Source organism: Ixodes scapularis, unplaced genomic scaffold, assembly GCF_016920785.2.
Source record: "Ixodes scapularis isolate PalLabHiFi unplaced genomic scaffold, ASM1692078v2 ptg000683l_1___fragment_1__unscaffolded, whole genome shotgun sequence".
Lineage (NCBI taxonomy): Eukaryota > Metazoa > Arthropoda > Arachnida > Ixodida > Ixodidae > Ixodes > Ixodes scapularis.
Window position 1 is genome coordinate 2,006,704 of NW_024610019.1, and position 15,463 is coordinate 2,022,166.

General features: G+C 47.5%; 1 protein-coding gene across 1 annotated transcript in view; it reads right to left on the bottom strand.

Moving 5' to 3' along the window:
* LOC115320985 overlaps positions 1–6,482 on the bottom strand; it is a 33,460-nt gene extending 26,978 nt beyond the window's left edge. The window contains exon 1 of the mRNA XM_040213457.1: positions 6,381–6,482. Coding sequence (XP_040069391.1) covers positions 6,381–6,482 — 102 coding nt within the window. The remainder of the gene's footprint in view (positions 1–6,380) is intronic.
* Between the last annotated feature and the right edge of the window lie 8,981 nt (positions 6,483–15,463).

Genomic DNA, 15,463 nt, shown 5'->3' on the forward strand with positions numbered 1-15,463 from the left:
GTAAAAAGTTCCGCAACTTCAACGTGCAATAAGAAAACTGTTTTTATGTAGGCGAAGCATTCTACACAATACCACCACGTTTGCATAAAAGAGGCATGTTGCGTTCTTTTATTTCCGTCTAAAATATAGCGCTTGGAAAAGCGCAAATGTGGCTACTTTTCCATTTCGACTTCCTATTTTTTTTTTTTATTTCGTGGTGTTTAAATATAGAGCATTGGAATTTTTCTACTATTATTCACATAAGTAACTATCATCCGCTTATACACATAAGTTGTTGCTCTATATTATAAGCAACAATAACAACGCTCCAGACCTATCCTAAGATAAAATGAAATGTAACTCAAATTGAACATGCAATTTAAGAAAAAAATCTTTGGTGTGTATATCTTTTTTTAGTTTATTTCTCTTCAAACTAGGGGAAGAGGGGAGGTAGAGAAAAAAAGCTGCCATTGCAGCTTGACGGGGCCTCTACCTCCCTTTACAGTACAGCGCAAAACAGGACACCTGCAAATGCACATGCAGAACCAAACATATTCAAAATAACCACTTGTACCAGATTTACCACGATTGAAAAAAAAATACTAGTTACATCAAAAAAGGACATTTTCACATTATGTTCCTCATTCAAAAACGACATCACTCTCCACCAGGAGTTCTTTAAAATTTCTCTTGAAAATCGGAAAGAAACACTGAAAGTTTACATTTTCTTCAATTTTGTTTAGCAAGGAAATAAACTTGATAATCCAGTTGTTGCTTGCCGTAATTTGTTCTTACTTTGTTTTTTTTTTCAGATATTTGTTCTCAGTGCATGATCTGAGCTAACATTCTTCGGGATTAGGTATAGCTTCCCTTTTTGGATAAGCTGAAGTAATTTAAAGTAATATATTTTGTTAGCCTTTAGTATAGTGAATCTTTTAAACAGTGGATCCGTACGCAAGTCCCGCCAATTACGCTGAAAATTGTCGAGCATCCGAAGAATTCGTTTTTGAAAGACTATTATTTTATTATGTTCGTCATAGTTGTGGTACCCCATACCAATGCACCGTATGCTATTTTTGAGTCACATAAAGAATAATTAATAGAATTCCTTTTTTAACCATGGAGGTAGCAGTTTATGAATTCTATACACATCCTATTGATTTAGATAGTAAAGAACAAAGGTTTTGTATATATATAGTTTATGGAGTCAAACTCCATATAGTACACATGGAGTTTGACGAAAGGAGGACAACTTCGAAAGTGCGAAAACATCGCGTCGCAACAAAAAAAGACTTGTGTCGTTTTGATCCTGGGCCAGGGGACATTTAGGAAAATTGTTAAAGTCCGGAATAATTAAACTGTTAATTACCTTTGCGTTATTAACTTTTAAGTGTTGTGTTTAAGGGCATGGTTTTAATTAGAAAATTGCTCAAGATCATCAAAAAACAGTAAATCAACAAATTACAGAACGATAGAAATCCCGCGAAGCATTTTACGGCTTTATTAAAAACCGCACAAATTCGACGGGTGTTTAAGTTTGGATTTGCAATCGGAGCGCATCTCGGCCCCGAAACCACCGCGCACCGTGGAGAAATAGCGAAACCAGCCTCTGTTGCGTTGTGCGAGTACACCGCAGCGCACCAGTTTGCGCTGTTCTCGCGCAACTGCGTTGCAACTGATTACCAGTGTGCCTGCTGATCAGTTGCAAGGTTGTATTGGTTTATGGCATGACCTTGAATTCAGTACACCTCAAAGGGGCACTGAAGTGGATTAATAAATCGTCCACTTATTATCATAACTCGATCTACAAGCTCTAAGCAACCTAGAAAGCCCAAAATTATGTTCAAGAGCGGCCGATTTCTATATTAAAAGCGCAATCAAATATCATACCACGCTCCTCTTTCTACACCGTGGCGCAGAACACCAGGGAGCGCCACCAAACGGGAAGGCAGCATGGCAGAGCACGCGAGAGCCAATCACGAGTGACGGCTTCCCGGCGGACTGATTTTTCGAAGGCGCGCGTGTTCTAAAATTCAGTCCGCCGGGAAGCCGTCACCCGTGATTGGGTGTCGCGTGCCCCTCCCTGTGGCCTTCCCGTTTGGTGGCACCCCCTGGTGTTCTGCGCGACGGCGCAGAAAGGTGGGCGTCACACGATCTTTGATTGAATTTTTAACAGGAAAATTGACCGTCCTTGAATGTAGTTTCGATTTTTTGAGGATGCTTAGAACCAGAAGAATTAGTTACGACGGTAAATAGCTGTTATCCGAATCCACTTGAATGCACCTATAATACAGGTCGAAGTACTAAGGTTAAAAATGTGTATCGTTTGACACAGTTCCGTCGTTTAGAAACCTTTTTGAGCTCTTCAATTGCCGCTAAGAAGTCTGCAAAAATGTGAAGATTGCGGATGGTCGGCATCTTGGTGGCTGCTGCTTGTACAGTAACGTGGATGGCCTGTAGTTCCATGACAAGAGGGTCGACTTTCGCAGATGCATATCGCTGGTGCCCCTGAGTGCAAGTATGTCAAAGGAGCTGATGAGGAATGAAAATCGGCAGCCGTGTGGGAAGATCGCTGCGTCAGTGTAAGCTTGACAGTGGTTGCCGTGCTGTGTTTCGGGGAGCCACGTTAAAAATACGCATGTAGCGCAGCAACCGCTGGTACAAACTGCTGTTCCCTTGCCTGTTCTCGTTGAGAGATGAGTTTCGTGATTGTGTTCAGCCTCGTGTGTTTTTGTAGGATTGAATCTAGAGTAATCCGGAGGCAGCGTCGTAAAAGCGCGCATTCCGTCACGATTCCTAGTTTCATATTGCGACCACTGTGCCGCCGTGAGTTGTTGGAACTGCACCTGGTATATAATTGGCGGTTGCAAGATCGCATGAACCAGCCGTCGAGCAATGTCTGCACGGGCACCACCAGCTTTCGGCGCTATGCGCCCATTGAAATGGAGTGGTGGCAGATGTTGGCCTAATCTTTCGGAGCCCTTGGTTTTGAATATCCAGGCGCAGTATCCGGACATTCGTATTTTTAGGTATTGTTATAGTACCCAGCTTGAGTTGAAAGGGGGCCGGAGTGAATTCCTCACATCCCGCCTTGATTGCTACGCAACATTGTGGCATTTTTGCAGAGATATTTACAGCCCAGCTGAATCTGAATAGTTCAGAAGAATATCAAGGGCTTCTTGGAACAGCTTGGCTTGCCAGAGAGGTCCTTGTGTCTAGTCCATAAAGTGCCGTTGACAGCATAGATGAGACATTCGACGTCCGGAACCTGATGGAGTTGCCATGCTAGAGGTATCAGTGTAATGTTAAAAAGAACCGGAGACAAGACGGTGCCTTGGGGGACTCCCCTATTGGATGTAAAACATCTCTCTCATTGTCCATCCTCCCTTATAGCAAAGGTTTGATTCCGAATGAAGGAGTATACAAATCGAGTAACCCGCGGAAGAAACACCAGCTCTAGGCGGACCTCAAGTTTGTCTGCTTCTTTTGCAGGGGTTGTGGTGACGTCAGAAACGCCGAGCTCTGATTGGCTTTGATTGAAGAATAGTGGGTAGACCTCAAGGCAGCTTTCTTCGAGGTCCACCCTCTATCATTCAATCAGAGCCTAACAGAGCTCGGCGTCTTTCTGATGGAACCGCAACTTCTGCGCAAGGAGTTCACGAATTGCTCTCTGCATACGGTTCGTCATTATTATTCAGTAGTCAATATTGTCATACGCTTTGGCAATGTCTCAAGCTACAATTGTGCATACAGCTTGACCTGTATGATGTCGTCCATCAAAATCGACAGGCCCTTCTCAGTACCCAAGAACGGTGGGAAGCTGATTTTCGCGGGCTGATATTTGCCGTAGCTTTTGAGCCACCAGGACACTCGTGTGGCTACCATCCTCTGTACAAGCTTGCAAATCGTCGGTGTAAGCGAAATCAAATCGTAAAGCTTGGAGAGTGTTGGGTGCCTTTTCTGGTTTCCGGATAGAGCCGCAATAGAATGCTACCTGTCAGAGGGGATGTCTCCTGTCACCCATACTTGGTTGATGGCCTCCAGGAGTGTGTCAAGGGCTGGACCTTTCAGGTTTTGTAATACCTCAGTAGAGACACCATCGTGACCGGGGGTTGTGGGTTTCTTCGTAGCTTTAATCGCCGCAATAAGTTCAGATAAGCTAAAAGAACTAGATAAGTCTGCCTGGGAGTTGGATTCAGACTCGTCAATATCGGGGTACTGTATGGGTGAAGCCTGATCATATTTGGGAAAGAATGTTCGAGCTGCGTAGGTTGCAAAACTTCCGGTACGCTTCGCAGTGCGAGACGAACACAGGCAGCTGGGTCGGGCTGTTTTCCCCGTTGCTCCTTGGAGTGACGCGTGCGTCAGAGAGCTTTGTTTTTAGTACCGTTCCCAAGGCTATCACACGACTCAAACTACCTTTATCTGGAAAGCTGTTTCTCGTGCCGACGCGCTTCGGCCGCAAGATGGTTCACACGGGATCGACTACCAGGCATAGCCGTCCGGCAACACGTGACATCTCGTACCACGTGATCGCCACGTTCTTGACGGCCCGAGGTACATGTTGCCGGAAGGAGCCGGAAGTTTCAGTTTCGACTTCTGCTCATGCTTAAAATTAAATTTAAAAATACATATCCCATTTTTCGCGAAGCAAAGGCCGTAGTGTCCTTTACTAGGGCTTTTTAAGGCGAAATCACTCATTATTCTGATATCTTCGGAATTGAGCGAAGTTGCCCTTTAATTCGACCTCAGCCAACACTGTGATTCCACGAAGTGAATCAATAAGCGCTAAAAGCGCATCATCACGGCGCTGGTCGCCTTTATAAGCTTTCTGTTACCGTGTAAAACAATCACGCAAAGTGAATGCTGCTTAATACTGCGCCATTTTTATTTCGTCCGTGATTGGTTTAGCCGTTATTAGCAAACGCAGAAAGACAACGACTGCCGTGACCAAGCACTTATGGCGCTGTATGATTGGCTCCATTGGATCGTGGCGTTTGCCGCAGTCAGACCTAATGTGAAACGGTGTATCGAGAGGAATCGGAAACCGTGTTTATTGCTGGACACTGCTGCAAGGTTCAACGCATTACGTCTGGTTTAGAACGATAAACGTTCTTAATCAGAAGGAGGCCACAAGACCCTGCTGCTGCTTTCCGTAGATCAAAGTGATGCACACCGTTTAATATCGCGGTCTCTATCGAAAACGAGAAGCCCGCAAACGCACGTAGGTGTTTTTGGGGCGCCACAGAAGGGCTGAACAGTTCTCGTACTGTACGACCGAGTTCCACTATAACGACAACCATAAAGAAACAACAACTACATGTCGAAAACACATGCAGCATGCTCGAGATGTTACCTTTGGCAGTCGTTTAGTCGTTCGGTGCTCGTGAAGTAAGCACGAGTGATTGCAAGCCTGCAAAAGATGCCCTCGCCTGCATGATGCTCGTGTTTGAGCATAGCTTCCTATATTCTACAAAGCATGTCAAATCGCGAAAGAAAGTTTTTGAGGCTTGTCACTGTCGTCTCTTTCACTTCGTCGCTCTAGTGGGACTCGGGCATGAATGACACGTTTTAGAAGAATAAACGGAGAAGAAAAGGACAAACAAAGAGCATGGCTCGACCGCACAGCAATTTCCAGATCCTGCACGTTTCTTAAATAGGCAGCAGAATACTGAAAGTGGGCTTCACGGAGATTTCAGCGAAATCAAGAGTCCATGAAAGAAATTTTGGGCTGGGATAAAAAACTTTAGATTGGAATCTTACAAATCGCATATCGCTCACTGGGCCAAATTAAAAAAAAAAAAAAAACGGTAGAAAGTGAAACCTGCTTTTTGGTACGAAAATTCGAAGATATACCAGACTCTTTCGTACCTCATTTCCTTCGAAAACTTTCCGCCTTTTCACTGTGCTACATCCGCGGTACTCAAAGCACGCCAGCCTACACCAGCTCAGGCATTGGACACGAGCACTGCGTCACTCGGACGTAGGCGCTCGGCAACAATCAACCCGTCGACGAATATTTGAATTCGCGTTCGTGCCCAATGATTGCCGTGACGGCACTTATTGTCGCTTGCGAATGACACGGTCCATGGTTTGCTCAAAAAGGAAGGTGGAAGTTTGGAACTATCGTCCCAAGCACTTCACACACCACGTGATTTCTCATTTCGCTTTTCATGGCCCCTTTAAGCAGCTTTATTGTAAAATGTATGTAAAATAACGCAAATTTTAAATACTACAACTTTAAATTCTAGTGACTCTACTATAAACGGCGAGGCTACTGTAAAATCTAAAACGATATTTCAAACTTTAGGACCTTACGAAACATATAGTTTCAAAAAATGCGTGGGTTTCCAAGAAAAAATGAGAATCAAGTACTCAAGTAATCCTTTTCCAGTTCTTACCCTCCAGGCGTCCACAGGTGAACCGGTTGAGGAGGTGTCTTGAGAGCCAACACTGGCGATGGCGGCCACAAGGCTAGCAAACACAAGCAGTGTAGGATACATCTTGACTTCTTCAGCACGACCAGAAAGGGATATCTAAGTTAAATAGAAAACTGTTTGTTGGTCACAAAGTTTCAATTTAAACTAGCATTCGTACAGAAAGAAAGGAGTAGTAAGAATATCGATGGCTCACCTCAGCAGATATGTTGCTTCTTCGGACCCCTGTTCAAGACTGACTCTGTGTACGAGGCAAAGCTTCTTTTAAAGGAACCGGTTGGCAATAGGTCAGTGATGATCATTCCTTTGATATTTCGCCTCTTAGATTTCACGTGATTTCTTTGTCACTGCCATTTCGCTTGATCTTTAAATCGTTACATTTCCTTTTGTCGTTCGCAGTTTTCAAGTTTCTTTTACCTCTAAAAGGCAGGACAATGAAAACGTTTTCGGTCAGTTTAACAATTGAAATACAGTATAAAAAATGGGCGTGACTTTTACAGCGTTTTTGTTTTTATAAATATTGACGTGTCCTTATCATCCACGAAAAAGACTTAGTTCCCACGTCAACAAGGGGAGAGGAGGGAGCGATGATGGAGCGCAAGAAAACAAACGAATTGCCGGCGGTAGGAAAGCGTCCCGATTGGCTGCTACTGGGAGCACGTCAACCGACTGACAACCTATACCGCTTCGATCGCGTTTCGCGCTTTGGCTGGCCTTCGGCGCCTTGGCGATGCTGCCGTGTTGCCATAGAAAAAGACTCTAAACGCGTGGACATTGGCTGGTTTCAAAGAGGCTGCGAGCCGAGGTATGCAAACAAAGAGCGAGCGCCCGAAAGAGAAAGCAGCGACGGCGGCGGCGGCCGGGGAGAGTGGAGGGTAAATAAAAGTTCGGGTGGTGTTCTGCCACCGGAGCCCCCCCCCCCCCCCCTCCCCCTCTCCCCCTGGTTACGCACCTGATAGGGACAGTTGGGAATGGTCGTTGGAACGACCAGTCGGTGGTGGCTGTGGTCGGCTTGTCAAGCTTGAGCAGCGGCCATTTTGGACAGCCGACCGTCTCGGGCGCGTTAAGTCCGTGCTCCGATTAAAAAGCCGAAATATCCGTTAACGTTGGGGAAAAGGTTTGTTCATCCATCTCGTCTGAAAACTTATTTATCTATCCAAAGGTAACGTACCGATAGCAAGCGACAGAAAGGTTGCCAAGATGAGAAGACAGTCGGACGCTGCCATTTTTAGAATGCTTGCCCCAGTGAAGACATATACATCGATTGGAAAGCCGAAATATCAGGTAGTGTTGAGGAAAAGGTTTGTTCATGCATCCCGCCTGAAAAAAAATTGACGTGATATCAGAGGATGGTGTGCCGGTATCGGCGCAGCTCATTGACGGGTTTCGTCTCGCGCTGGAAGACGAAGCCACGGAACATCTGACAAAGTTTTACAGCGTCCTGCGTCGACAAGCGAGTTCAAGAATGTTTTCCTTCAGTTAAATCTGAACAGCATACATCGATCACTCAAGGTAACTTTCCGCAAATGTGCTCAAAAAAAGTCTTCAAACTTTGTACGAGTATTAAAACATTTTTAGAAACTTCCTAACGTCGCCGTCATTTTTTTTTTTATTTACACTCTGGTGCTTCACAGAGGCCTTAATCAATTTATCTTCGATGATAATTTCGGCTTCTGCTACCGGTATCCACGAGATACCGGGTTAGTCATAGCCGTGCGGTCCGAAGTGGCTACGCGGCTTGTCGATAGTTTCGGTGTGTGGAGCTCGTGTGCGCAGTGTTCCATTTTGTTGCTGCGCTCGTAGTAGGAGTAAAGCAGCGCAGCCTTAGCGCGCCCAATACGAGCGCGAAACGCGCCCCGCCACTCGACTCGGTTGTCTGCGTCGCCACCCGCCGTTAACACGGTCAAGTTTTTTGGCCCTAGACTCGATCGGGTGTATCTCCCTCCCGGTCTCCTGCCGCGCCTCATTCGTTGAGCTGTTCTCTCTGTTCCCAGCGCTGCCGGCTGCGTTTCCGATCACCACCCGGTGTCTGTCGATTTTGGACCTCTCGAGCTTTCTACATCTTCGCGGCGACACGTGGCGTTTGGACACCACGCTGTTACGAGACGAGCAGGCCCTTTCCAGCCTGCACCGGTCAATTCGCATGTCGCTGTCGGTTGCTCCGGTGCCTCCCACCCGCTGGGAGGTCAGCAAGTACGACTCCCGGTTTCAAGCGACGACAGCGGGGAAGCTGCTTCGACGCCGCGTTACTGAGGCCTTCAATGAAAAGATTCGCCGCATCCGTATCGTGTAGCGTGGCGGCGCGCGCACACACTTGATGTCGGAGTACTTGGCGCTTCTTCGCGACCGCTACCAGCGCCTGCTTTACTCGACGTTTCGACCCGCCGTCGCACAGCAACTGCAAGGTCAGCCCGTGGATGACCCCGAAGTTCTTCAGTGCCTGCGCGCCTCTCGTACAGGGAGAGATGAGTCCCCGTGCGTCCCGAATATCCGCCTCGCAAGTGGCGGCCTCTTGGCCGACCCCCGCGACATTAGCGCGGTGTTCTACGAGTTCTTCTTGTCCCTTTTTCGTACGGACCCAGCGGTGTCCGCTTTGAACTTTGCCGAGCGAGCTCGCCTATTTTGTGGTGAACTACCGTCTTACCCCGACTTTAAGTGTCCTTCTCTTGTACGCCACATTAATCGTGATGAACTTTTTGGCCTTCGTGCGATGAATGTCGGGTCTGCCCCCGGGCACGACGGTTTCCCTGCAGAATTTTACGTGGCCTTTTAGGACGTCTTCACGGATCCACTAGTCCACCTAGTGAACCATATCCTGGAGAGATGGGCAGGTCCCTCTTTGCTTCCGACACGATCGGGTCGTCCTTCTTCCCAAGGATGGTTCCCCGTGGGACCTCGCGGCTTGGCAGCCTATCACACTCCTTAACATGGACTACAATCCTGTGGCGTCTGTGTTTGTTTCGCGTCTCGGACCGCTCTTGCCCTGCATGATGAGCAGGGCTCAGACGAATTCTGCTCCCGGGAGAAACATCTCCTCCCTCTCTCTTACCCGCGACCTGTTTACGTACGCGCATTTCACCAACTTGTCAGGAGCCTTCGTCTCACTAGACCACGAGAAGGTTTTCGACCGTGTCGAACTCCAGCTCTTGTTCGAGGTCTTGGGCGCCTTCGGCTCTTTGAGAGGTTCGTCGCCCTCTTGCGGTCACTGTACAGCGTCTTGACCAGCCGACTTCTCGTATGGATGACCCCTTGCTCCATTTCCCGTTACTCAGGAAGTTTAGCAGTGCTGCCCTTTATCCCCCTTGCACTATGTTTCGATCCTCTCTTAAGACGTTTGGCGTTCTGCTGGGACATACGAGGCTTCCCGTTGCCCGGTCTAGACAGCGTTACCGTCAGAGCGTACGCTGACGACGTCGGTTTGTTCATTCGGGACTCGGAGAGCCTTGAGGCTGCCATGCGACTCTTTTCCGAGTATGGCGTCCTATCGGGCGCACAGTTAAACCGCTCCACGTGCAACGCACGTCTGTTCCGTGGCGCCTTCCCTCCAAACCTGACGGCGGATATCCAGGTCGTCACCGTGCTCCGCATCCGTGGCGTTTTCCTCTTCGACTGTCGTGGCTTGGCGTCCCGCACCTAAGAAGTTGCACCCACCAACCTCGAACGGCAGGTCTCTGCTGCCGAAGCGTTCACATTGTCTCTTCGAGACCGTGCTTACCTTGTTAAGGCCGCTTTCTGCGGTCCTCTCTTTTTCGCCGCTCACGTCGCCATCCCTCCCCTCCGGTTCATTCACCGCGTCACTTCTTGCTTCTTCCGCTTTTACAATTGGAACGGGGGCTCCCAGCATGTCAGCCGGGTGGTGCTTCGTCTCCCCACGTCCCTTGGTGGCAGAGGCATGCCGTGTGTCGGCACCATGACCCGTTTGTTGGCCCTTCGTACAGCTTTAGGAGTACTGGACTGCGCGTTCCCCCGCCCTCTATTTCCTGGGAACTTCGCGTCGTGAGCCCGTTCCTCGCGCTTTGGGTAACCTCTACCCTAGCGCCGAGTCCACTCCTCCGTTCTACCACGAGGTGGTGAGCCTCCATAACGAACTGCTGCGCGCGTTCCCGAACCTTGTCTTACGGGACGTGGCCCCTACTCGTGTTGTTGAAGAACTTTGCGTTCAGCGTGTCACTCCCGAGGAGCACCGAAGGGCGACCGCCTTCCCGTGACCTTCATTGGTGTCCCGCCGTCTGCCTCCTGTGGACGATTTTGAGTGGCGTCGGGTGTGGGAAATCCTGCCCACGAAGCAACGTCTCCACCGCTGGGGCTTAGTCCCAAACCCCTGTTGCCCAACTGCGGACAAGGAGAGACTGTTTCGCATATCTTCCAAGAACGTCCGGTAGCGCAAACTTTCTGGCGCCTCGTTCACCACGGGTTTCGCCCCTTCGGAGTCCGCCTTCGCTCTCGGTGGCCAGTGCTTACGGGGTGGCCTGGCTTTGCTTCTCCTGGCCTTCGGACACTAGGTCCTCTGGCGGAATCGCTGTACCGCGGTGAGCCAACAGCAGCGCACCCGTGCCATGCGGCCTCTCGTGTCGCAGCTCAGTGGAGGCTTGCTCCGCCACCTCGGCTCTGAACTTTTTTGTTTAGGCGAGCGCGAGTTCCTGCCCAGGTGGTCCTGCTGCTACGTTACGTTAGTCCACGGCCGCATTTCCTTATCGTTTGCTCCCCTCGCCAGGTGTGAGTGGAGTTTAATTTTGACCGTTTTATTAGGGAGTTGTAGTAGATCGTTCTTTTCCTCCGCTACGGTATCCCCGAAGAAAACACCGCAGCCACGCATGCTCACCGCCATCCTTGTCTGCGTAGTTCAAGGTCTTGTGCCGGATTACGGAGTGCTATCCGGGTGCTTAGCGGGCTGCGGAAACGGTCTAGTACAATTCCCTATTTTCCCCTTTCCCCGGTGGAATACCGGTAGTTTTGTTGCACTTTCCTGGCGTCGCGTCGCGTTTTTCTGAGACAGTCTAGTTTGCCCGTCCTTGTGCCAGTTTTCGCCCCGTCATTGTGCCCTTCGCGACCTTGTGCCAAACGTCAATAAAATATTTCTTAAAAGCTGAAGGAACACCGTTCCCATGATTTCTTGAGTGCGGTCCGGGGCGCTTGGGAATATTGCAAATGGTCTATTGGATCGTGCGCGACATGTGACCGTTTCCTTCCTATGATACCGCGCGATTCGTTGGTCTGCTATAAATCGACGCCATCATTGTGCGATGCGTGGCGGTTGCTCCGTTGCTTACAACCGGCCTAGGTTTTTTTTTTTATATAATTACGATTTTGGCGGACATGCGATGCCATCCTGTTACGCTGTGGATTACGCAAACAGAGTTGCAAAGGGGAAGAAGCTTTTTGACGTCCCGACGGGAAAAGAAAATCTTCAGTGCTGAGGACAATGGCTCCACCGGATCGCTTAGACAAGTGTCGACTGCCTCTGAGACATACTTTCCGAGGTAAGTCACTGTAAAACTCTGAATAGTATTATTTGTCTCTTTCGGTCTAGCCGATGAACATCAGCCAATACGATCATGAGACAAGACAGATACGGAACTAAATTAGTGGTGCGAAGAACTTTTACACGTCTTTTCCCGCGTATTAAATAATGATATTTATCAATCGCTCGCTCTATCACTCGCTCTTAGCTCGCTTGCGTTGACTCAACCGCGTTGAGGACGATTCGTGACAAACTGGGGTGCCACTAATATAAAGAGGGTTGTAGCGTTACCGCGAGCATATTGCGTCCGTGAAAGGAGAGTCACCAACGATCGAGCAACTCGCACTTCTGCTTTGCAGCAAAGTTCTGCGATCGCCGAGACGAACACAGAACTAAATTACCGGCACAAAGAACTTTTACACGCCTTTTCGAGCGTATTTGATCATGAAAAATTACTTGTTCGCTCTTAGCCAGGAGTGACAGCAATTTTGGAGACACCATGCTCACTCCTAGGAAGCAATAGCCTAAATTCTTGTGCTCCTAGAAATATGCTGCGTAGAAGGACGGCAGAGAGCTTCACAACAATGTTTTGTATTCCTTTGTACGCACACCTAAAAACGCACATCCCCCTTAAGAAAAAAAAAAAAGCACGCGTGAGAAAAAGACAACGAAAAAGGCAAAGGGAGCTGTAAGAAACATTTCTAGCCTTGAAATGTAAACAGAAGAAGTTCAGAAATATGACTCGATTTTGTTTTTGTGCTTTCAACAATTGTCGTTTGATTGTCTGTTGACTGCACAGAGCTTCACAACAATGCTTTGTATTCCTCTGTAGGCACACCCAAAAACTACACCCCCCCCCCCCCCCCCCATTTTCCCCCGTTTTCTAAAAAAAAAAAAAAAAAAAAAAACGCGTGAAAAAAAGGCAAGGCAAAAAATAAAAGGAGCAGTAAGAAAGATCTCTAGCGTTGAATTGAAAACACAGAAGAAGTTCAGAAATATGACTCGATTCTGTTTTTGTGCCTTCTAGAATTGTCGTTGAGTGACAGGCGAGGCAAGAAGGGACGAGGTGACAGAAGAAAGCCGTTTGCCACAATCGCGATATTTTCAAACACAGCCATGTGTTTCCGACGTTCTCCTTCTCTTTTCTTGGTGTGAACTTTCGCTTTCCTAAGTCTCGGATTGTTTGGATAAGTTCAGAAAATATCGCTATATAGAAAATGTTTGTGTATCTTCGAAAGCAGCACAAATACCTCAAATCATAAAAAATGGGAAGGCTGATATTCTGTAAAATTGTTTATATTCGTGCTCCTCATTTTTCTCGAATCGGTTACAGAGGAAATAATCTCGGCCACTAAATTTCGCGGGTTCCAGACGCCTGCATTGAAATCCCTGAGGCCCGAAATTTTCGCGTGGCCTTGAATTTCGGAAATTCTTCGCTTTGCGAAATTCGTGAAAATAAAGGGGTAAATTGAACGGATAGGTTATTCTTGAAAAGGAATGCTCATAGGCTAGTTCGTATATACACCAAGTTACACGATTTTTAGAGCTCTGATAATTGCAATATTCAATTTACGAATCTTTGTCATTTTCATTACGCGGCCAGGCAACACTGCCCAAATTAGTCCAACTTTTTTTGACCGATCCCCCCGAAGGTTATCCCGGTGATATCCCACACGGCTTGGTGATAGGGGAAGGATAATTGGTCTTTAAAAATGGCGGGAGGAATCACGTTTTTGTCTTTTTAGACTTGGGCTAAGTGGTGCAAGCTACCACCCGTTAAAAAAGGTATAGCCATTAACATCCATCCATCCATTCATCCACCATGGTATCCATGAACCACGTGATCATGAACGCTCTTTTATTCTAGGCGCCTCCATGATCGCCCAAGCTCTCCTTCCGCCGCGGCACGATCAAACCCTCTCACGCAACTCGGTAACCCGAACGCTACTCTCGCTCTCGTCCCCGGCCCGTTGTCCTACCAAGCTGCATGCGCCTTGGAGATATTCCCGGACGACGGTGACCACGGCGACTTCGTCAGTAACTCGCCGTTGCTGGCCCTGGTCAGCAGCAGGTCGCAGCCAAAATGAACAGCTTCCAACATCTCTTGACTGCGATCACTGTCATCGGTGCTGCGACCAATGTTGAACACTTTGACAAGGCCAGCGATGCCGTAGACGTAATCGTCGCGGACCGCATGCTCAAAACGCGAAAGGTATAAACGAGGAAGTTGGAGCTCGAGACGCCTAGAAAGCCAAGTCTGTGAGTGCGTGCAAGGGGACGCCGTGCGGAAGGCTGGCTACGTAGCATGCCTCCAGCTACGCCCTTCCGAGGGACCCGCATATAAATCGATTTATCTACGAAACTATCGCGCCATATCCAGAAGAAATATAGCACGATTATAGGAACATACAATGGGTCCTACCAGTACTGTAGTCTCAAATCTTATTTTTGGCGTGTCATAACCCCTTTAAGGCCTTGCGAACATTAAAGGTTTTACAGTATCTACTCCTTGGGACATTCGATGTTAACGCCGATATAGATACGATTTCATCTAATATAACTCTCAACTTAAAAAAAATCCTATGTTAGTTTCCGATATCTTTTACTCCATATATTTCGTATGGCATTACTAGCACAATCTAACGGCACATAAAAGAGTCAAGAGACTGTTAACAGTTTTATATCGCGTTATTTCAACTCAGGAAATTTAGTTTATTTCTACTGGAAGACGGACATTTGGAACGGTTCTGATGTTAGCCTGAGACTGAGGCAGGAAAAGAGGAAGTTTCAAAGTAGAAGAAAAAGGAACAGTCGAGGATACGTCTCTATTAGAGGAAGCTGGAGCTCGAGACGCTCGAGCTCGAGACTGTTAAAGACGTTATCCTCTACTGTTCCTTTTTCTTCTACTTTGAAACTTCCTCTTTTCCTGCCTCAGTCTCAGGCTAACATCAGAATGGTTAATTTCCACCAGCTCGCCTGCGCACTCACTACAATATTTGGAACGGAGTTTAGAAGTGTGGTTTGGTGGTCACGTGGACGCAAATTCCCGTAACGCTGTAAAGAGAACTTTTGTTTTTCGGCAGTGACAAGGTATTTTGCTGCAGGTAATCTGAAATCTTGGTCGCTTCCACGGATTTGTGCTCAGACACAAAAATTATCAAGTAGAGGGCGTTGTTTATCTAACACTGAGAGCATAAATCTTCAAACGTAGATAGAAAGACATTTGGAAATGCTACCAGCTAAAAATATACGGAACTGCATGAAAATTCGGGGCCAGCTCAAGTTGAAAGCACACACAAAAACATCAAGATATTAAAAGCAAACATAAGCAGGCCTTCTGAATTGTTATCACGATTCCCAATGATTGAAACATTTCAATTGTTCTTCACGGATGCGTACACTTAATGTGAAGCTGAAGAGGTTTTGTCCCGTTCGAAAATTCCTGGTGCTTGACAAACTGTAATATATTTATCCGCTTGACGTTTATTTCTGGAGTTTATAGCTAGGAGTAGCGAAGTCGAGGACTGACATTGTGCCGTGGCATAAAATGGGCCGCTTGCACATCTTGGCGTTTTTCAAGATCCGC